We start from the raw sequence: 22521 nt of genomic DNA on the forward strand, positions 1-22521 counted from the left end.
TTTTAGACTTTGTTCCAAAATTCTATTACTTAGAACTCGGGAAACATTTACACTCTAAAACTATGATCTAGACCTGCTCTGTCTAAAATAACAGACACTGATTACTGAACACTTACCATGTGGCTAGTCTGAATTGAGATATGCTGGAAATATAAAATACAAACCAGATTTTGAAGACTTAGTATGAAAAGAAAAGTAAAATATCTTACTAATAATTTTTTTATACTGATCACACATCAAAATGACAGTATTTTGGCTACCTTGAGTTAAAAATGTTATTAAAACTTAATATTACTTGTGTCTTTTTAAAAATTTGACTAGAAAAATTTGAAGTACATATGCGTTATACATTGTATTTCCATTAGGCAGTGCTGTTCAGATACTGGTAAGGGCCTCAGACTAGTCCAATTAAAAGGTGACAATACAGCTTCCTTTTAATCCAAATAGTTTGATTTGAGCTTGAGCTCTGAATCCCAACAGCTGGAAATTAGGGAGTACAGTAGAAGAGGAAGATGTTTCTGCTCTACTATCTTTGGAAAGAGTGATTGTTAGGCAAAAATTTGAAATATTTGATGTTGCACTTTCCCTTCTGTGTCCTTCCCCCATTCCTCCTAATGCTTCCCCTTCAGTTTCCTTGGGTTTTGCTCTTCTACTTTTGCATCTCCCTTAAGCCATCTGATACTCAGAGGTGTCCCAAATTGCAAAGTGGTTATCATATTCCCTAATCAAAACTCCCATTCTTTTGGGACAGTTATCTCAGGTGTTCTGAGCAAAGCCATCAAAATGGTTCATACTCACGTATAAATATTGGTTTTTAAAGTAATTTATATAAGATCCTTATAAAAACTTATTAATCGTTCACAAATTGTAACAAACGAAAAGGAAAAATTCAGGCAGTGTGGAGAAGGGAGATGGCACTGGGCATACTCCATTCCAAGATCAGTTCCTCCAGTGATTTTTTTAAGCTTGCTTTATTTCTGGACTTAGAGATTTTTTAAAAAGAAAAAAAAAAAAAGCCTTTCAAAGGCAACAGCAGAACTTCAGGGATTTGGACTGTGATTGTAATTATGTGTGTGATGGGTACTACCTGTAGAAAGCCTCCTGAACATCTAGATTGCTTACAACTTAAAGCATCTTTCTCCCGGAAGTTTCCATTTTAGGAACCCATTTTTTAATCTGTATTTTACAATCTTTAGAACTAAATAGCCTCCCCCAAACTGGAATTTGAGTTTTCTATTTAACTGAAAGGTAGGAGAGTATGATGCTACCTAATTTCTGAAAACAGAAAATTAAAGAATCTTTACTTAATTTGAGCCTTTTTTCTGATACTATCAGGCTCTACTTCCCAAAACCAGAGGTAAACAAAAGAAGGACAACCAAAATGCTAGAAATATTAACTATAATTTTATAGTAGAAAGTGACAAGGGCCATTTTTGGAAGGCTAAAATCTTTTCTTAAAAAGTTTCTTTATCCAAACAAAAGACTTCAAGTCCCAGTTAATGATCCAGTTATTTTCTGGTTATAATTCAATATTTTAAAATTCCAATGAAACAATGGAATCTGTAAGGATGTTTGGATTTTGCCCCCTTTCAATGATCTAGCTGTAAAAATAGTTAAATCATAAAACGTAGGTAACCAAATAAACTAAAAGGGAATTTAGAAGGATATAATCTAACTCTCTTATTTCACAGATTTAAAAAATTCCTAGTTCCAGTACTTGCTAAAGATTAGTAGTTTTATCAGCTAGCATAAAACTTGGGTCTGAAAAATCTGACTAAGTACAAAATGCTACTTTAATTTTTTTCTTCTATTGGCAGAATTCTATTGGCTGATAAAATTTCCTGAATTTTTAATTACATAGTGGGGTGGGAGATGCACAGTATAAAAGATACGAACCTAACCTCTTAGGAGCTTAGATTGGAGACATAACCATGTCTTGTGCACCTGTTAATCAACTCTTATACTAATTACAGTAGTAAGCCAACTTACAGTTACCCACCTTCTTGAACCTAAACCTCCTTTAATCAGATTTCTCTTGATGTTTTGTTTACAACTCTGATTGTCATAAAATTACTTGAAAATATCAGATATGAGTTTGCTTAAGCATTTTAGATTATTTTTACTGCTTGAAAAGACTTTTTTGGGAAAAGATGGAAAAGAAATCTATTTCAACAATATGAGACATATAAAACTGCTAAAAGACTAACTATACTGCTTAAAACTTTTCTGTAGGCAAAATATGGTTTTATTTTTAAAATTTCCCCAACTTATTCACTTATATCCTCAGGAAAAATTATTTAGAGCACTAAATAAATGAAAAAGCTTCTCATTTTATATGAATATACCAAGTTGCACTTAATTTTTTAAAAATAAGAAATTTGAAAAGGAAACTTCAAGTGTCAAAATATTTAACACCCTGGCTCTGCTTTCTCAATTAACTATAGCAGGGAGGGAATCAGGAGGCCTCAGCAGAACATTAAAAACCTGTATATAAAAATTCTGATTAAATAGGATTAATGAGAAGTTTCAACTATAATGTTATTTCTTAAAGGAAAAAAAAAACAAACGAAAAAAACCCCTGAATCAAATAAAGCAAAATGTAAAGATCTGATAAATCTGGGTGGTCAGTATATAGGTGCTCACTATATTATTTGAATATATTTTTAGAAACATTAAAATAGTTCACCAAAGTTTAAAAAGCATTATTAAAGGAAAACAATAGAATATTTTTGGTGAAACTGTTCTTTGGAAAATTGTGAGTGTAGTTCAGGGACATGGCACATGATTTACTATGCCTTTTCCTTGAAATCTTGGTATATGCCACTGATCAACTGCAACTCTTTCTGGCTACAGCTAATCACAAATTTTAGCATTCTTTTCAAAGTGCTTCTAGAAAACAATAACAATTATTAGAGCTAGAAATACAATATAGAATATAACTGCCATTTTTGGACAGGATTAGTGTTTTTTTTTTTTTTGAGATGGAGTCTCGTTCTATTGCCTAGGATGGAGTGCAGTGGTGCGATCTCAGCTCACTGCAAACTCCGCCTCCCGGGTTCAAGCGATTCTCCTGCCTCAGCTTCCCAAGTAGGTGGGGACAACAGACAGGCGTCACCATGCCTGGCTAATTTTTGCATTTTTGTAGAGATGGGGTTTTGCCATGTTGGCCACGCTCGTCTCAAACTCCTGATGACCTCAGGTGATCTGCCCACCTTGGCCTCCCAAAGTGCTGGGACTACAGACATAAGCCACTGTGCCTGGCCTGGACAGCATAGATTTCTAACTATGAAAATATTTCACTCAGTTAACTGGCATACTTGAAGACTGAAAAATTTCTAGTTAATTACATTTTCTAGTTTAGATTTTTTAAAAAAGTATGTGTATAGCAAGAATACACATAATTTGAATGAAAAGACTTTAACCACAATAAATACATAAAAGATTAGAACGTTCTCTAATGAAGTCATATACTTGATGTCCAGAGAAGGCAGTTGGGGCTTTTTTCTTCACTGAAAATAAGGAAAGAGGATGTCAAGAACATGTTCTTAGAAGTTGGGATAGTTTCTATTTTAAAAAATTGGACAGCCTTCAAACATATTTTAATCTAGAAGACTGCTACTAACCACAACATTATGAAATCAGATCTTTGCTTTATAGGGCTTAAAAAAAAATCTCCAACAGAGGAAAGGTCCCCTTTTTTTGGTCTCCTTTTAAAATACAGATGGCGAGACCAGCAGCCTGGCGGGCCTGCTGTCCTTGGCAGTGCCTTCTTTACCCTCTTAAATAAATAAAAATACAGAGAATACCTGGACAAAGCCCAGATGTAGGGATCCAAGTTATGGTTACACAGGTTATTAAAAGGGACAGTATGTAAATTTTAGAACTAGCCAGGCACAGTAGTTCATGCCCGTAATCCCAGCAATCTGGAAGGCTGAAGTGGACGGATTACTTGAGCCCAGGAGTTCAAGAACAGCCTGGGCAACATGGCGAAACCTTGTCTCTACTAAAAATACAAAACTAGCTGGGCACAGTAGCACATTCCTATAGTCCCAGCTACTCTGGGGGCTGAGATGGGAGGATCAACTGAGCCCGGGAGGTCAAGGCTGCAGTGAGCTGTGATCATTCCACAGCATTCCAGCCTGGGTAACACAGTGAGACCCTATCTCAAAAATAAAAAAGAAAATAAATAAGTTTTAGAATTAAGTATGTGTCCCCGTTGGAAATGCATTGGTCTTCCGTCCTTTCTGTTTATCCACACTCAACAAACTTCTTCCCTAAATTCTGGAATTGCCAAATTTGGGATACCATCTTGGTAAAAAGAAAAGAATCGGTCTGTAGTTCAATTAAAGGCTTTTGACTTTTTTCGTTTGTTTCAAACTGCACTCTCTCTCAGTAAGTGACAATATACACCCTCTCAATAGGTGACACAATATACAGCGTCAGCAGGACACTGCTATTACATATCTTTATCGATAAATTTTAGCTATTCTTTCAGATACAATGCTAAGTTTGCACAGGTGTGAACAGGTTTTAGGACTAAACGTGCCTGGAGCCAAAAGGTCAGAAAACATAATGCAAGGCTCTGAACAAAAGCACCTGCATTCAAGCCATCCTCCCACCTCAGACTCCCAAGTAGCTGGGACTACAGATGTGTGCCACCACGCCTGGTTAATTTTTGTATTTTTGGTAGAGATGGGGTTTTGCCATGTTGCCCAGGCTGATCTTGAACTCTTGAGCTCAAGCAATCCACCCACCTTGGCCTCCCAAAGTGCTGGGATTATAGGCATGAGCCACCTCACCCAGCCTTTAAGTTCTTCAAAAGGTAGTTTACAAGCAAGTTAGTGAAGGTATTGTGGGGACAGGAGGAAACTGTCCTTCATTTTCTGTTTGCTGCAAGAAAAAGCTTTCAGAAAGTTACCAAAAAGACCTTAGTGATATCTAATCTAAGCCTAAATATATGTAAGGAAACTGAGACCCAAAGTCTCAGGGTAACAGGAAAAATTTTATCAGACAACAATGTTTTGTTTTCTAAAATCATTTCCTTTAGCAAATGGAATTTTCAGCTTCTCCCAAAGTTATGAGTTATCTAACTCACAGTGTAGAACTGTGATTCTTTAATTTTCTGTGATACAGGTCATTTTACCCCTAATTAGGTCTCATGTTTACTACTCATTTGCCCTTTCTGCTATATCACTTTGCTTCCCTTTCCTACATGAGGTACCTCATGAAGCTTCTCTTGCTTGGAATGAATCTGTATTTTATAAATGTAATTGCTAAATAATACAAAATTGTATGTACTCTATGATGATGACCTCCTTGCTATTCGTTAATACAGCAAGAAAGTTCCTGCCTCAAGGCTTATATACTTCCAGCTTCCTCTGTTCATAAAATCCTTTTTACAGTTATCTACATACTTCATATTTCATTCACTTCCTTCAGGTCACCGTATCAGAAATATCTTCCCTAACCACTCTATATAAAATAGCAATTCTCTACTCTCCTTATTCTTTCCCCATATATATCACCTTCCTGACATACGAAGTATTTATCTGTTTTGTCTATGGAGCATGAATGTAAGTTCCACATAGCTCAACACTGTAACTGCTGTAACTCTGAGTGCCTAGGATAGGGTCTGACAAAATAAGCACTCAGTAAATATCTGTTAAATCAATGAATGAATGTATAAAATGTTTATCTGATAAAGAACAATAAAGAAACACATTAGAACTGTAACATGTTAGAATGACAAGATTATTCAGGTTTTTTCCCTTCCCCAATTTTATAAATGAGTTTGTATTATTTTAAAATTATTTGATAAAAAATTTGGCTACAATAAATTACTGAGGGATTTTAGACAGTATATAATTCAAAATGACTTTTCAAGTATTTTTAATCTGAAGCCATTTTTGGAGAGGTAGCTAATAGTCAATTACTTCTCAATTTTCTAAGATATTATAACTGTCCTTCTATCTTGATATACCTGTACAGTTAGGATATTACTGTACTGAAATGGTAAGTAACAATGAATCTAATCCTAGAGCAGGGAGGCAGCACCATAAGAGGAAGACTGGGATTTAGTGATTGATGACTTCCTTCTTCCTCAAAATAGGCAGATTTCTTTCCAGTAGAGATCTGAGTCATTCAGTTTCTCAACATGACCAGGTAATTATGTGTTAAATCTAAACAGGCCTAGTATGAAGTTCTACAAGAGAAAAATTAAATTTAAGATTATTCAAGTCTGAAAAAAACATTTTGAAGACATTCAGATTCTGCTTCAGAAATAATGACAGCATGTGACACTTACTTTTCGTATCTAAAAAATGTAGGCCAGGTGCGGCGGCTCACACCTATAATCTTAATGCTTTGGGAGGTAGAGTTGGGAGGATTGCTTGAGGCCAAAAGTTTGATAAAAGCCTGGGAAACACAGTGACACCCTGCCTCTATAAAGTAATACAAAAATTAGCTGGGTGTTATGGTATATGCCTGTAGTCTCAGCTACTTGGAAGGCTGAGGCAGGAGGGTCACTCAAGCCTGGAGTTCAAGGCTGCAGTGAGTTATGATCGTGCACTGAACTCCAGCCTGGGTGGCAGAGTGAGACCCTGTCTCTAAATAAATAAATAATAAATTTAAAATGTAATATATAGTTGGTCCCTTGGTTTCCATGAGACATTGGCTCTAGGATCTCTTGCAGATAGCAAAATCTGTGGATGCTCAAGTCCTTGATATAAAAGGTATAGTATTTCCATGTAATCTATGACTATCTTCCTGTATACTTTAAATCATCATTAGATTACTTATTAGTTGTTGTATCGTTTAGGGAATTATGACAAAAAAAAGTTTATACATGTTCACCACAGATGCAACTTTGTTTTCCTTGAATATTTCGAATGCAGGTCAGTTGAATCCAGGAATGTGAAATCCGCAGATATGGAAGGCCAGTTGTACCTGATAACTATTTCAAGGATGACCTTAATGGCAGTATCATTTTGTTTATTAGAAAATTTGTCAAATTGTTATCTATTTTCCACAATAAGCAATTTTATACATGGTGCTTCAAGTCCCCCAACTTAGCTTGGAAAAATTTTTGAAATCAGTAACTCACCAAAGTGAACACTATTGTACTAGAACCTAACTGCTACCTCTAACAATAGATAGTACTACATGGAACTTATTCAAATTTTAAGTTGACATGCTAGGACTTTATCTCTGCTGTATCTGGAGCACAACCCAGCAGAACTAGGGAAGAGAGTAATGAAAAAAGTTTAGGTTTCAGGGTATAAACATATAGGTCAGTAAGAGCCTCTTTTTAGTGGCATAACCTGCCCTTCCTCTCACACCTAACCTCAGAGATTGCCCTGTGTACATCCCATTCCACTTTCTATTGCTTTCAACAACCAGTTTCCTGACTTCTGCCTAAGTGGTGATTGGAATACGCAGCTTTCTAGCTTTTCTCCTACTCTTCTCTGTCTGAAGGACACAGGCCTTTCAGGTTAAGTATTCTCTGTTACCACTCACCTAAATGTACCATATGTAAATAGGCTTCTTCTCAAATCAAAGCAGATGATTTGGAACAAGCCACAGCTATCATTGTCGAAAAGAGGCTAAATTAATGTCATATTTTAAAAAGAATGTCCAAAAATGACAAATATTAGCATTAATAGCTGAAATACTGGAAAATGTGTTGTGAATATGCCATGCAAAATGAATACCACACTTTTAAAATAGCTTTACAACTTACCGTCAATGAATCTCACCTATTTAAAAATTATCTTTTCATCTTATAATACAAATCTGAGTGCAAGGTTTTACTGCCAAATTCATATATTAATATCTAAAACTTACTTGGTATTATATGTCAGGTACTGGGTACACTTTATTACTATAATTTTTACAGTAACCCTTTAATGGCTTATTATTATCTCAATTAGAGATGAGAAAACAAAGACTTAGGGAGGTTGAAGTAACCTGCTCAAGGTCACTATAGCTAAGTCAATGGCAAAACCACTCTCTGGACTCCAAAATCCATGTGTTTAAACATCTACATGACATTGTTTGCTATACATCTCTACATGTAGGTTAAGTTTTATAGACAACTCAAATGCAATTGTCCAAAGCCAAACTCCTTTTCCACACATCTCCTTCTCCTCAAATGTTCCCTATTTCAGTAGATGCCACTATATTTCAATTTGTATTTCATATATATTCTTTCATCCTTCAGTAGTCATGTGAAATAAGCTTTATAGTTACTATACTTAGAGTAGAAAACCACTCAGAGACATTGTCATTCAGCCTAGGTCATAAGGCTATTACGCGTAAGGGCCAGGACCAAACACTAAACACAGCTATTCCCCATTCGCTGCTCTTCCTATCACATACCACTGCCTTTATTTAAAAAAAAAAAAAAAAAGTTTTCAGACCAGAAGTGGTGGCTCACGCCTGTAATCCCAACACTTTGGGAGGCTGAGGCAGGAGGACTGCTTGAGCCCAGGAGTTTGAGACCAACCTAGGCAACAAAGTGAGACCCCATCTCTACAATAAATACAAAAAATCAGCCAGGTATGTGGTGCGCGCCTGTAGTCCCAGCTACTGGGAGGCTTCAGTGAGAGGACTGCTTGAGCCCAGGAGGTCAAGGCTGCAGTGAGCCAAGGTAGTGACTGCACTCCAGCCAGGGCAACACAGCAAGACCCCCTCTCTTAAAAGTTTTGATATATAACATATTAAGAATTATCTTCATAAATAAAATTTCATTTTTCCCTTTAAAGTATCTCAAACATTACTTAATCTATGTTGTATTATAAAGAAGGGAGAAAGTAAGACCTACTAAAGAAGAATGCCAGCAAAATTCAACTTCACTTAGAACGTCTATGTAAATACAAATGACCTAAAGACTATTAGAAATATTTCTTTCTTTTCTTTTTGGAACCAAAAAAGTAAAAATCCACAGAAATCAAGTTAAATCTCTAAAAAAAAAAAAATTTAACCGCGTTGTAGTTGGTTACTATAATAGACCAGAAAATAAGGCTAACTATGACATACAGAAATGAGCTGTGAAAACCATGCACAGAAAGGACATGCTTTCATTAAGAACAGCATGCTTCAATTAAATTTGCAGTCAATCTAAAGAGAATGTAAAATTGATGTATAAAACTTACCTACACTGCAATTAAATTAAATATGCATTCGCCAAAAGTCTGCTCTCTCTTTTTCGTCTCAACAAGCCAACAACAGCAAGTAGCCAGAAGTTACAATCAATATAAAAGAAAAACTTAAGGGGAAATGGATTTGCTAGACTCATATTTTCAGTCTTAGCATCAAGAAATGAGTGATTATTTGCAATGAAGTTGGCAAGACAGAAAACTGAGTTAAAATTTATCAATCTTCTAAATGGCTTTTCTAGGTAAAACTTTTTTTAAAGGAGAAAACTCCCTTTAGTATTTTATCCCTTTTTGTAATACTGTATTTTTACTGTTCACCTTGAATCTTCAGATTTCTTGGAAATAAGATGGAGTTTTAAAAATGTAGCTGGGCCAAGTGTGGTGGCTCACGCCTATAATCCCAGTATTTTGGGAGGCTGAGGCGGGAGGACTGCTTCAGGTCATGAGTTTGACACCAGCCTGGCCAACACGGTGAAACTCCATCTCTACTAAAAATACAAAAATTGGCCGGGCGCCGTGGCTCACGCGTGTAATCCCCGCATTTTGGGAGGCCGAGGCGGGCGGATCACCTGAGGTCAGGAGTTTGAAACCAGCCTGTCCAACATGGTGAAACCCCGTCTCTACTAAAAATACAAAACAAACAAACAAACAAACAAAAAAACACCAAAAATTAGCCAGGTGTGGTGGTGCCTATAGTCCCCAGCTACTTGGGAGGCACAAGAATCGCTTGACCCCAGGAGGTGAAAGTTGCAGTAAGCCGAGATTGCGCCACCGCATTCCACCCTGGGCAACAGAATGAGACTCGGTCTCAAAAAATAAAATAAATAACATTAAAATAAAATAAAATAAATAACATTAAAATAAAATAAAATAAATAAAAAAATAAAATAAAATAAAATAAAATGTAGCTGGATTCCTCTACTTCAAATCATTGTATTTCCTTTGTTAGGAAGAAAGTCAGGCAGCATAAATAATGAAAAGCCAAATAAGAGATCCAGGAAAAAATTCACTTAGAAGGCAACCAACTGCGTAGCTTATTCTTACCTTGGCTGTTTTTTTCGCGAGTTGACATTTTTGCTGGTTGAGACAAAAATGACATTATCTTACAATAAAAACTTGGTATTTTCCTAAATGACTACAGTAACGCACTTTGCTTTGATTACTATGAACTGATAAAGTGCACTGGATGAAAATATTATTTTCAATTAGCAAAAATTAAACTAAGGCAAAATAAAATTTTTAAAAGGATTTTTAATTTACCTTGGTTGATGATGACATCTTTATGCCTAGAAAATAAATTTAAGAAACACATTTATTTTATAAGTTTATATGGCTGACCATTAGAATCACCTCAAGAAACTGTAAAAGTTTTAATGCTTAGGCTATAAACTAAATAAATCTCTAGAAGTGAAAGTAAGAAATCAGCATTTTTTAAAGTTTCTCACTGATGAACTACTAATATAGAATATTTTATAAAACAATGAATATCCCACAAGAGCATCTAAACAGTGAAAGCATAAAAATAACTTATGAAAAATACTCAAATCTTATATGATTATTAAGATTTATTATTTGGCTGGGCACAGTGGCTCACACCTGTAATCCTAGCACTTTGGGAGGCTGAAGCAGGTGAATTGTTTGAGTCCAGGAGTTCAAGACCGGCCTGGGCAACATGGCAAAACCCTGTCTTTACAAAAAATACAAAAATATTAGTTGGGCATGGTGGCACACGCTTGTAGTCCCAACTACCCAGGAAGCTGGGGTAGGAGAAATCACCTGAGCCCAGGAAGGTGAAGGCTGCAGTAAGACGTGATAGTGATGGTGCCATGGCACTCCAGCCTGGGCGACTGAGACACTGTCTCAAAAAAAAAAAAAAAAAAAAAAAAAAAAAAAAAAAAAAGACGTATTATTTGAGTTGGGAGCATTGAAAGGTAGATACAACTTTTTGTAGAAGACTTGAAAGAAAACATACACCGGGCTGGCACGGTGGCTCACGCCTGTAATCCCAGCACTTTGGGAGGCCAAGGCAGGTGGATCATGAGGTCAAGAGATCGAGATCAACCTGGCTAACATGGTGAAACTCCGTCTCTACTAAAAATACAAAAATTAGCTGGGCGTGGTGGCGCGCACCTGTAGCCCCAGCTACTCGGGAGGCTAAGGCAGAAGAATTGCTTGCACCCAGGAGGCGGAGGTTGCAGTGAGCCAAGATTGTGCCACTGCACTCCAGCCTGGCGACAGAGTGAGACTCTGTAAGAGAAGTATAAATTATAATACAGAGTTTTTAAAAAGATTCAAACCAAGGCCAGGCGTGGTGGCTCACGCCTGTAATCCCAGCACTTTGGGAGGCGGAGGCAGGCAGATCATGAGGTCAAGAGATCAAGACCATCCTGGCCAACATGGTGAAACCCCGTCTCTATTAAAAATACAAAAATTAGCTGGGCATGGTGGCACGTGCCTGTAGTCCCAGCTACTCGGAAGGCTGAGGCAGGAGAATTGCTTGAACCTGGGAGGTGGAGGTTGCAGTGAGCCAAGATGGTGCCACTGCACTCCAGCCTGGCGACAGAGCAAGATGCCGTCTCAAAAAAAAAAAAAAAAAAAAAGATTCAAACCAGACATACATAACTATACATGCAAACATAATAGCCAAATAATTATTACTTTTCAGATATAATGAAGAAAGTGCAATACTTACTTGTCTGTAGTTTTGGTAACTTTTGGTATTAATTTGGGTGTTGAAGGTATTTTCGACAATTTATTACGGCTATCATCTGAATTTTCCCATGAATTATGTGACTTTTCAGCTGGTGATGGTCGTTTTATGCTAGAAGGAACATGAATTTCTTAGAGAAAAATTCTGAGAGTCAAAGACATGTAACTGACAATTTAAACAGAACACAAAAGCAGCAATTAACATTTCCTTAAAGCTAATCCAGAAAAGAGAAGGATTAGTTGAAAGACTGCCTGGATGAGTGAAGGAGTTAAACAAGGCAACTCCCAAATCTGTATTATAATTTTCTGTATCACTCAGAAGATTCACTAGAACAAATATTACCTGAATTTTTTTAAAAAAACACTTTTGTTAACAGAAAAAAATTATTTCCTTACATCTGAGTAATGTTTCTCATAATTTGTAGTTATAAAAAAAACCTGTATTTTCTCATAGCCATTGAATTTTATAAGGCTGCCATTTTCATTCTTTGTGCAATTATGTCCTCAAGTAATTATATTACATATGGTACAAATGACAATTTCTAAATATAACAAGATATAAACTCTTGTTTATATCTTTAGGGACAATTTTACCAATGATCAGAAATAAACAAGACTTTACATAAGAATGTGGTTATTGGCAATCCCGATTCCCTATACTTATAAGTGAAATTCGTTTCTTTACAAATGATTTTTTCCTTGCATTGCTAACTATCCTCAAACTCATCCAGTCTCCAATACTTCTTGCAACAGTATATCCAAAGAGCAATTTAGGAGGGCAAGCACATTTCCAGGAGACCTCAAGTAGCTGAAAAAAAGATGCTGGGACAAAGAAGATACCAAGTGAAATCAGAACCTTAAAGAGACTGATTATAAAAAGCCACCTTAAAACACACACAATCCAAAGTTATGTAACATTAATAAGCTATATCCAAGAAAAACTCCACAGGAGAGCAGGCAGAAAAATTACAAACCATTTAGATTGGGTAAGAATCTGCATGAGACACACAGACAAAGCATTTTGTAAGTGGTAAACATGCATCAATCAAGTGAAGGGTATTTTGGTTTTCCCAATTTCCATTAGCAATTTGAGGCAAAATATTAAATTGATGAAATAAAAATATAAATCTTTTAGGAATGGTTGTCATTTATTTTATTAAAATTCTAGCCAGTTCTGGAAATGGTTTAATAATTTCCTAAGATTTCCAAGCAGAAGTACGATGATAAAATATGACTATTCCTAATCACAAGGCTTGAATAAGCATTTCTAAACAGGCAAATTTAATTAGATTGGTCTCAATATTTGATTAGGAGGCAGCTGTAGCACTGAACTCCCAGCATGCAGGTTTAGATTCTCAATTTAGGCTCACACACATTGTTAGAATGTTTCTCCCTTTTCCCCTTCTCATAACTTTAAAATATTAATTATTACGGACACAGAGAGAAGCCCTCAAGCAAGCCTTTAGCATAGAAAAGACCAGGTGAAATGGATTCATTTCTCTACTCAAGCAAGAACTTATCCTCCCAAGACCCAAAACTGAAACTGAGATGCAGCCACAATGAAGAGCCACTTGAGATGGGCCCTTGCAGGTTGAAGGTTGTAATGATGCCAAAATACAGTGAGGACAATTACATGTGGCCATTTTCTATCCATGGCTATAAATTTATGCATAGTTACAGACAAATTTAAAAAGTATTCAAAAATTTGGTTAGGAAAATATTGTTTGGTTTTAGACTAGGTCATTCCTGCCTTCCTTTCATCAGATTGTTTATAACAGTTTTTTTTTTTTTTTCCAGTTTTAACTGAGAAGTTGTGACCTTAATTCTTTATTCCCCAATGGGCTATAAAGCATAAATTATAAGCAACAAAGAAGGGAAAAACAAAGCCACAGCCTTTTCTCTCAGAATCCTTGGATAGCTAACTTTTTCCCAAGTCACAGAATTTAGGTATCATTACAACCATTCCCTAGCTCTGTACTTGGGGACAGTTAAAACCTTTTGGTGGGAGTAGCATTCTTGCTTTCTGGAGTTTGTCTGTGTATTTGGAGAGGTTGTGAAGAGGGCTGGGGAGAAGGTGATGCTCGAATTTGTGGACTTTGATCATTAGAATGAGATTCCTCTTTTTTTTCTCTCTGTCCTTGTGGTTTTTCTTTCTTTTTTTCTGTACCACTGTAAAATAAAGTATAACATGGAACAATACACATTTAAACAAATAAAAAAAAATCAAACGATAGAAAAGTGATTATTATATAATTCAAAACCCTAAGTCATACAGCTAATACAATTTGCACTGTTTTCATTCAATAAGGACAATATTTCTTTGAAAATTCCAGAAGCTATTAACATCTTCAGTAAAGAATTTATAAAAATTCTAAGGCGATACATCCCATGAAGATTGCCCCTTTAGACAGAAATGGTCTCTAATAAATTTTGCCATCTTGGCAGATTTTGGGGGACAAATGAAGGTCTCTTGACCTCAAGTTACCCAAATCAGAGGATTATCTGTGTAAAGCATACTGACTGATGCCAAGGGAACACTAAGTATTCATGTTTAATAGGTTATTCTCCAATTCCTGGTTTTTTTTTCTGTATACTTCTACTCCACTCAACTGAGTTTTAAACTTACCAAGAGTTTAAGTTTTCCCCAAATCTGTTTATGCCAGTTGTTATTTTAATTATGTAAGTTAATTAAATACAAAGAGAATTGCAATTTCTATGAAAACTAAGTTTAATGCTCTGGAAAGACTACAAAAAAAATGAGTTACCAAAAAAAAAATTGCTGTTAAATTTAGTGTGAGTGACACAACTTAAAAAATCACAGAGGCGGCTGGGCGCAGTGGCTCACGCCTGTAATCCAAGCACTTTGGGAGGCCAAGGCAAGTATCACCCGAGGTTAGGAATTCAAGACCAGCCCAGGCAACATGGTGAAACCCCGTTTCTACTAAAAATACAAAAATTAGCTTGGCGCAGTGGCGTGTGCCTGTAATCCCAGCTACTCGGGAGGCTGAGGCAGCAGAATCACTTGAGCCAGGAAGGCGGAGGTTGCAGTGAGCTGACACTGCACCATTGCACTCCAGCCTGGATGACAGCGCGAGACTCCATCTCAAAAATCAAACAAACAAATCACAGAGCCCGGGTGTGGTGGCTCACACCTGTAATCCCAGCACTTTGCAAGGCCACGGCAGGAGGATTACTTGATCCCAGGAGTTCAAGACCAGCCTGGGCAACAAAGTGAGACTCTGTCTCTTCAAAAAAAAAAAATTGGCCGGGTGCAGTGGCTCACGCCTGTAATCTCAGCACTTTGGGAGGCCAAGGTGGGTGGATCACGAGGTCAGGAGATCAAGACCATCCTGGCTAACACGGTGAAACCCCGTCTCTACTAAAAAATATAAAAAAATAGCTGGGCATGGTGGTGGGCGCCTGTAGTCCCAGCTACTTGGGAGGCTGAGGCAGGAGAATGGCATGAACCCAGGAGGCGGAGCTTGCAGTGAGCCCAGATCATGCCACTGCACTCCAGCCTGGGCGACAGGGCGAGACTCTGTCTCAAAAAAAAAAAAAAAAGAAACAAAATCACAGAAAGAGAGATGGGTTTTAACATACTCTTCTGCCAGTTTTAAATTTCTTACTCATTTCATTTCTGAGAAATGAAACTAAAAATTTTAGAAAGTTATTTATGGGTATATTTTAATGAAAGACAGTCAACAAGGAATTTGATCAGAGATATATACTTAGAGGGTAGGTTTGGTCTTTCATTTAAAAACTGATGAATGAATACAGGTGAATATATCTTCTGTTAAAATATTTCAGATATTTACGTATAAAATTCTTTTGATTCTGTACTTTAACTCTTGGTTAATAAACCACCTGCTATTCTTAACCAGACTGGATAAGCATACTTATACTGAAAACACTCTTGACAATATTATAAAGCTGATGGAATCAAGACTTGAATTCCAGTGATTAAAAGGTAGGAAACTACTAAATGCCTATTTCTTTTCTTTCCCTTCTTTTTTTTTTTTTTTTTTTTTTTTTGAGATGAAGTCTTGCTCTGTCATCCAGGCTGGAGTGCAGTGGTATGATCTTGGCTCACGGCAACCTCCATCTCCAAGGTTCAAGCAATTCTCCCACCTCAGCTTCCCCAGCAACTGAGATTACAGGCGCCTGTCACCACACCCAGCTAATTTTTACATTTTTAGTAGAGATGGGGTTATACCATGTTGGCCAGACTGGTCTCAAACTCCTGACCTCAGCTGATTCGCCTGCCTTGGCCTCCCAAAGTGCTGGGATTACAGGCGTGAGCCACTGCACAGGGCCCTAAATGTCTTTCTTAATCAAAGGACATTTTCTAATTCGATTATAAGGTACATAATCAACAAGAAAGTTTGTTCAAGAACATTTTAAATAAATGTACACAGTATATACAATTTATCACATTATAATAGTTTAAAATGTTATAGATATTTTAATGTCAAGTGACATTTCTTAACCTGATGCACTTCTGATAACTTCTGACTTCAGACTGCCCCTGGACTATCTACTTTGTGTTCAATTTTTTTAAAAGCAGGTGCTAAGAAATACAATTTTGGCCGCGCACAGTGGCTCACACCTGTAATCCCAGCACTTTGGGAGGTTAAGGTGGGCGGATCACCTGAGGTTGGGAGTTTGAGACCAGTCTGACCAACATGGAGAAACCCTGTCTCTACTAAAAATACAAAATTAGCTGGGTGTGGTGGCGCATGCCTGTAATCCCAGCTACTCTGGGTGCTGAGGCAGGAGAATCGCTTGAACACGGGAGGCCCATGTTGCAGTGAGCCGAGATTGCGCCACTGCACTCCGGCCTGGGCAACAAGAGCAGAACTACATCTCAAAAAATATATATATATTAAAAAAAATAAAAAAAGAAATACAGTTATACTTCAAGAATATCAGATTAACTCTGAAATTAAAAAACTGAGTTCCAATATGTCCAACTCTCTCAAAAACAGAAACAAAAAACAGAAGTTACTTCTTGCTGTTCTTCAACAAGATTACAGAGGTCACTAGTTTTATGTGGGCCGAGTACAACCTAAAAGAGCCATTTTCCTTCTGGGTTATTTAAAAGCAAAATACAGGGACCCGGAATCATAAACTAACAAACTCAGCTGGCCTTAGATTGTTGAATCACTAATGTGCATAATACTGATCACTACCCAGCAACAAGCAACAGTACAATAGCTATGTAAGAAAATGGGCTGAATCTGAACCATTACTGGATACAACATGGAAATTTATTTAAAATTGTACTAAAATTTTCTAACATTTTCTTAGTTTCCCTTTTTCTACTCAAAGTGGAGTACAGGTAATTAAGTTTAGCATCCTTTGTAGGGGAAAGTCTAGATTCTGTAATGACGACGACGAAGACTGAGTTCTAGAAGGAATTTTTTTTTTTTTTTTTTTTTTTTTTGAGACGGAGTCTGGCTCTGTCGCCCAGGCTGGAGTACAGTGGCACAATCTTGGCTCACTGCAAGCTCCCCTTCCCAGGTTCACGCCATTCTCCTGCCTCAGCCTCCCGAGTAGCTGCGACTACAGGCGCCCACCACCATGCCTGGCTATTTTTTTGTATTTTTTAGTAGAGAAGGGGTTTCACCATGTTAGCCAGGATGGTCTCGATCTCCTGAGCTTGTGATCCACCCACCTCGGCCTCCCAAAGTGCTGGGATTACAGGCATGAGCCACCGTGCCCGGCCTCTAGAAGGAATTTCTAAAAGGGCTGAAGATCTTGGTATTTCTTCAACATTCTTGTCATCAACTGTTTGGTTAAGCATCTATGAATCCACACCGATGAATAATTCGGTCACTAGCATTAGTTTATTGAGGTAAGCATTTTCCATCAGTACATTGTTACACATGATCTTATTACTTAAGATTTTTCCTCACTCATTCTTTGAAGAAAACAGTTGTAAGATTTTGTAGCTGATCACCTATGGTCTCTCCAAACTCTACATCGAATAATTTGCTAGAAATTACAAAAGGGGGAAAATCCTGTGAGCACTTTAATTGGAGTAAATTAGTTAACTGATGAAAAGAACATAAAGAATGCAAATCTGTAATCCACTGAAACTTATATTGCTGTAATTCCACAGCCCTCCTGCCCACCATCCCCTAACACACACACACATACACCCCCACACACCCCAGATACTACTATATTTTTGAAATAAGCCTTAATTTTATAGTTATGGTTAAAAAATAAAAGTTATAATAGCATTTGACCTCCCACTAACATAGATATATCGAAGATTCTGTTTTCCCTTTAAAAATGCTGTATCAAATATATCACTTGCTATGGAAAATTCACTTATATAATTTCTTTAAATATAGTGATGCTGTCAATAAATACTTGTTAAAAAGAAACAAAACAAAACCAGGAAATGAAACGTTCTTTCTTTCTTTAGTGAGAGCGGAAAGCTTCCTCACACAACTTGACAGGTATGATGAGTGCAAGCTGAGTGAGCACAGGCTAAATGTCTCTACTTTCACAGTTTAAGAATTCAAAGGACATGCTCACTTGAATTCAAACAGCTCTATTTCATATTCTTTCTAAAGGTAGACCTCTACCACATTCAGACAATTCTGCAATGTTAGTTTTTCCCCCCTTCATAAATGGGTACCTTTTAGCAGCAGATGAAAGAGTTTCTTTTCCTGCAATTGAGACAGTGCTGGTATGACTTGGTTTTCTGTTTGCACCACTTCCATTGGTTATACAGGACATGGGAATAGCTGCTCGAGGGCTTGGTTGGCCTAAAGATAATTAAGGAAAAAAATTATATCAAATTTGAATATATTCCTTAAAGATCTAAATTTTAAAATTAAGTCCATTTGGAAGGAGGGGGTGGTAGAAAAAAAATAAAGTATATTATTGTTTATAACTCTTGAGCAGAATGCCCCCATGGTATGCAGCACGTGATATTGTCTCAAGACTTAATCCCATCAAAACAGACCTATAGGAAAGCCATACTAATTTACTAAAACACAATTGGGCTAGTTCTCTGAGCTAAATGGTTTGCTTTACCACACACAGCAGCCTTGTAACACATGATTCAAATGTGTGCCTCAAGTAAACCATAAATCCCATGCCATCAATCTTCAAAAACAGCTTGTTAAAACCATAAATTTTAAATCCTAGAAACCATAAATATTAAATTCTAGACTGTTATTCCATATAAATAAAGCATAAGTATATAAAGTTAACCTCTCCTTTAACTTACACAGTACAAGGAGTGGAATAAATGTGTGATTGGTGTATTAGTGTGGTCAGAAGACACAACATCACAAGATAAAACAGTCCTATCTATACTAAGAGTCAAGTAAAGATTTGGGAATACAGAATATTTCTATTTTTTAATTTTTGGACTCAAGTTTTCTCACGTGCACACAGTAATATCAAGTACCTTAGGAAGTTCCACACATGGTGGTATAACACTGCATTTTTGTCAAGAATAAGATGTTGGAGGTCATTTGTATCATAATTGCCTAACGTGCTTAATACAGATTCATAAGTCCTACATTGGATTGAATGAATTAGAAGACAGGAATCAGGAGACCTGCTGCATTTATTTTTTGAAACCTCTTGAGAAATTTTTTTTTACATATAAGTTACATTAACCCCCAAATTATGCAAATATCACTGGTCATCAGATTTAATTCTAGTATATCGAACAAGTTACTTATTGTTGTATCAGTAGCTTTTTAAAAACTGTGGTAAAACAGTCCTAAAATTTATCATTTTAACCATTTAAAAATGTACAATTCAGTGACAATTAGTATATTCACAATGTTGTGCAACCATCACCACTACCAAGTTCCAGAACATTTTCATCACCCCAAATAGAAACCATGTATCCATTGGCTGGGCGCGGTGGCTCAGCCGGTAATCCCAGCACTCTGGGAGGCTGAGGCGGGTGGATCATGAGGTCAGGAGATTGAGACCATCCTGGCTAACATGGTGAAACCCCGTCTCTACTAAAAATACAAAAAATTAGCCAGGTGTCATGGCGGGCGCCTGTAGTCCCAGCTACTTGGAAGGCTGAGGCAGGAGGATGGCAGGAACTTGGGAGGCGGAGCTTGCAGTTAGTGGGGACTGCACCACTGCACTCCAGCCTGGGCGACAGAGCGAGACTCCGTCTCAAAAAAACAAAAACAAAAACCACGTATCCATTAAGCAGTCACTCCCCGTACTCTACCCTCCAAAGAAGCCATACCTTGTTTGGCTTCTTTTATATAGTACAATGTTTTCAAGGTTCACCATGTTGTAGCACATATATTTCATTCTTTTTTGTGACTGAAAAATATTCTACTGTATAGATATATTTTGTTTTTCCATTCATCTGTTGATGATCATCTGGATTGTTTCCACCTTTTGGCTAATGGGAATAGTGCTGCCATAAACATTTGTATAAAAATTTTCATATAAACACCTGTTTTCAATTATTTTGAGTATATACTTAGGAGCGGAACTGCTGAGTCACGGTTGTTGTATGTTCAACTTATTGAGGAAATGCCAAACACAGTGGCTGCACCATTTTACGATTTCACTAGCAATGTACAAGGATTCCAGTGTCACCATATTCTTGCCAACACTTGTTATTTTCAGGTTAAAAAAAACACAACTCAAGAGGGTATTAAGTGTTACCTCGTAAGTTTTGGTTTCACTGATTCTACTGTTTTTCTATTCCCTACTTCATTTATTTTGCTCTAATCTTTATTTCTTTCCCTCTGCTAAGCCTTGGATTTAGTTTTTTCTTCTTTCCTAGTCTTTTTTCTTTTTTTGAGACAGGGTCTCGCTCTGTTGCCCAGGCTGGAGTGCCATGGCACAATCATGGCTCACTGCTGCCACAGCCTCCTGGGGCTCAATCCCTCTGTCTACCTCAGCCTCCTGAGCAGCTGTGACTACAGGTGCACACCACCATGCCTGGCTAATTTTTGTATTTTTTTTCGTAGAGACAGGGTTTTGCCACATTGCCCAGGCTGGTCTCTAACTCTTAGGTTCAAGCAATCCACCTGCCTCAGCCTCCCAAAGTGCTGAGATTATAAGCATGAGCCACTGTGCCCGGCCACCAATTACAGGCATTTTTACCATTCTTTTACCAATGCCTCAAATGGCATATCAACTTCAATTGCTCAAACATTTCGCCCACTTTAAGAATGGGCTTTCTTCTTAATAACTGAGGCATACGAGTTCTTCAAATATTCTACATAAAAGTCCTCTGACAAATACACGTCTGGCAAATATTTTCTCTTATTCTATAGCTTGCGCTTTAATTTTCAAAACAGATTTTGAAAGAACACGATTTTTAAATTTTGATGAAATTCATTTAATTGATTTTTCTCTTATAGCTTGTGCTTGTTTGTGTGCCACTTATGAATTCTTTGTCAAACTCAAGGTCACTAAGATCTTTCTTATGTAAGTTTTAGCCCTTACATTGAGGTCTATGATCCATCTTGACTTAATTTTTGTTTATGGCATGAGATAAGAGTCAAGGTATTTTTGTTTTTTGTCTTTTTTTTCCCCTGGCATATGACTTTAATAACTCGAATTAGGGTTGAAATAATCCTTGAACACTCTGCCTAGCACACAGAAAGTACTTAACATCAAAACAACTAAATGGATGCATCTTCACTACCAAATTTCTCTTTTGGATTATGGTGAGTTTATCTCGAGTCTCTCTTCTTGCAGTTTTACCCTACACTATGGCATCACTACACTGTGCCAGAATGACCGAACACATGCTATGTATCTTTAAATTTAATGCCACTAACTGTAATATGCCCCATTATTTTAAGTACCATTAAAAAGACGTATTTCCTATTAGAACTATAAGACAGTATCAATTGTAATATGCATCGTAATTTCAGAGATGTTAAAATGTCAAAAACACAGGCATCTTGGACCAATTACTATAAATCTGCCTGTCAGTCCTCAGCTTAAGATTCTTTAGTGGCTCTCTACTACCTTCAGGATGAAAACTAAATTCCTTAACAAGATGTAAGAAAACCTTCCACTATGGGCCCTACCAGTCTAGGTTCATTTCTTGAAACTCCCAATCTCACACCCTATGCTTCAGTTTATTCTGAATTCCTAAACTAAGTACTTTTTACTCTTCTGCACTTTTGCACCTGGATGATCCTTCTCTCCAGCATATGCTAGTCACCTCTGCTTGCCTAAACTAATGTATTCATCATCTATGCACCAATCAAATATTTACTCAGGACCAATTATAATCCTAGTCTTATGTTTACAAACATATATAAGGCAGTGACTGACATCAAGGAATTCAAAATCTTCAAGGAGAATCACATCAGCAATGAAAACATGTGCTAAGTACAGTAACAGAGAGATATCAATGGAATATCATGGAAGTACAAAGAAAGGACACGTAATTCTGTAAGGATTAGGGACACAGTGCTCAAGAAAGGCTTCCTTGAAAAAAACACAGAATAAGGCCTTAAAGAATAAGAAAGAAATAGACAGCTGAAAGGGCAGTGATAAGATACTGGGATCCTATTGCAGTATGTGTACAGGAACAGAAACACTCTAACAGCAAAGAGAGCATATGTATTGAGTGGGTGGTGGTGGGGAGACAAAAAGCTCCTTGATGTGGCCAGCATGTAGTACAAAA

General features: G+C 37.0%; 1 protein-coding gene across 2 annotated transcripts in view; it reads right to left on the bottom strand.

Moving 5' to 3' along the window:
• The window catches only part of EML4 (EMAP like 4), a 164403-nt gene that overhangs the window by 57991 nt on the left and 83891 nt on the right, over nt 1–22521 (bottom strand). Inside the window, exons 3-6 of one of the 2 annotated variants that reach the window (XM_030800373.1) lie at nt 18514–18643; nt 13860–14033; nt 11848–11976; nt 10416–10441 (exon numbers count right to left, since the gene is read on the bottom strand). In XM_030800373.1, the coding sequence (XP_030656233.1) occupies nt 10416–10441; nt 11848–11976; nt 13860–14033; nt 18514–18643 (459 nt within the window). The remainder of the gene's footprint in view (nt 1–10415; nt 10442–11847; nt 11977–13859; nt 14034–18513; nt 18644–22521) is intronic. The other variant, XM_030800374.1, reaches the window with a different exon arrangement.

The sequence above is a fragment of the Nomascus leucogenys genome, chromosome 19 (genome assembly GCF_006542625.1).
Source record: "Nomascus leucogenys isolate Asia chromosome 19, Asia_NLE_v1, whole genome shotgun sequence".
Classification (NCBI taxonomy): Eukaryota; Metazoa; Chordata; class Mammalia; order Primates; family Hylobatidae; genus Nomascus; species Nomascus leucogenys.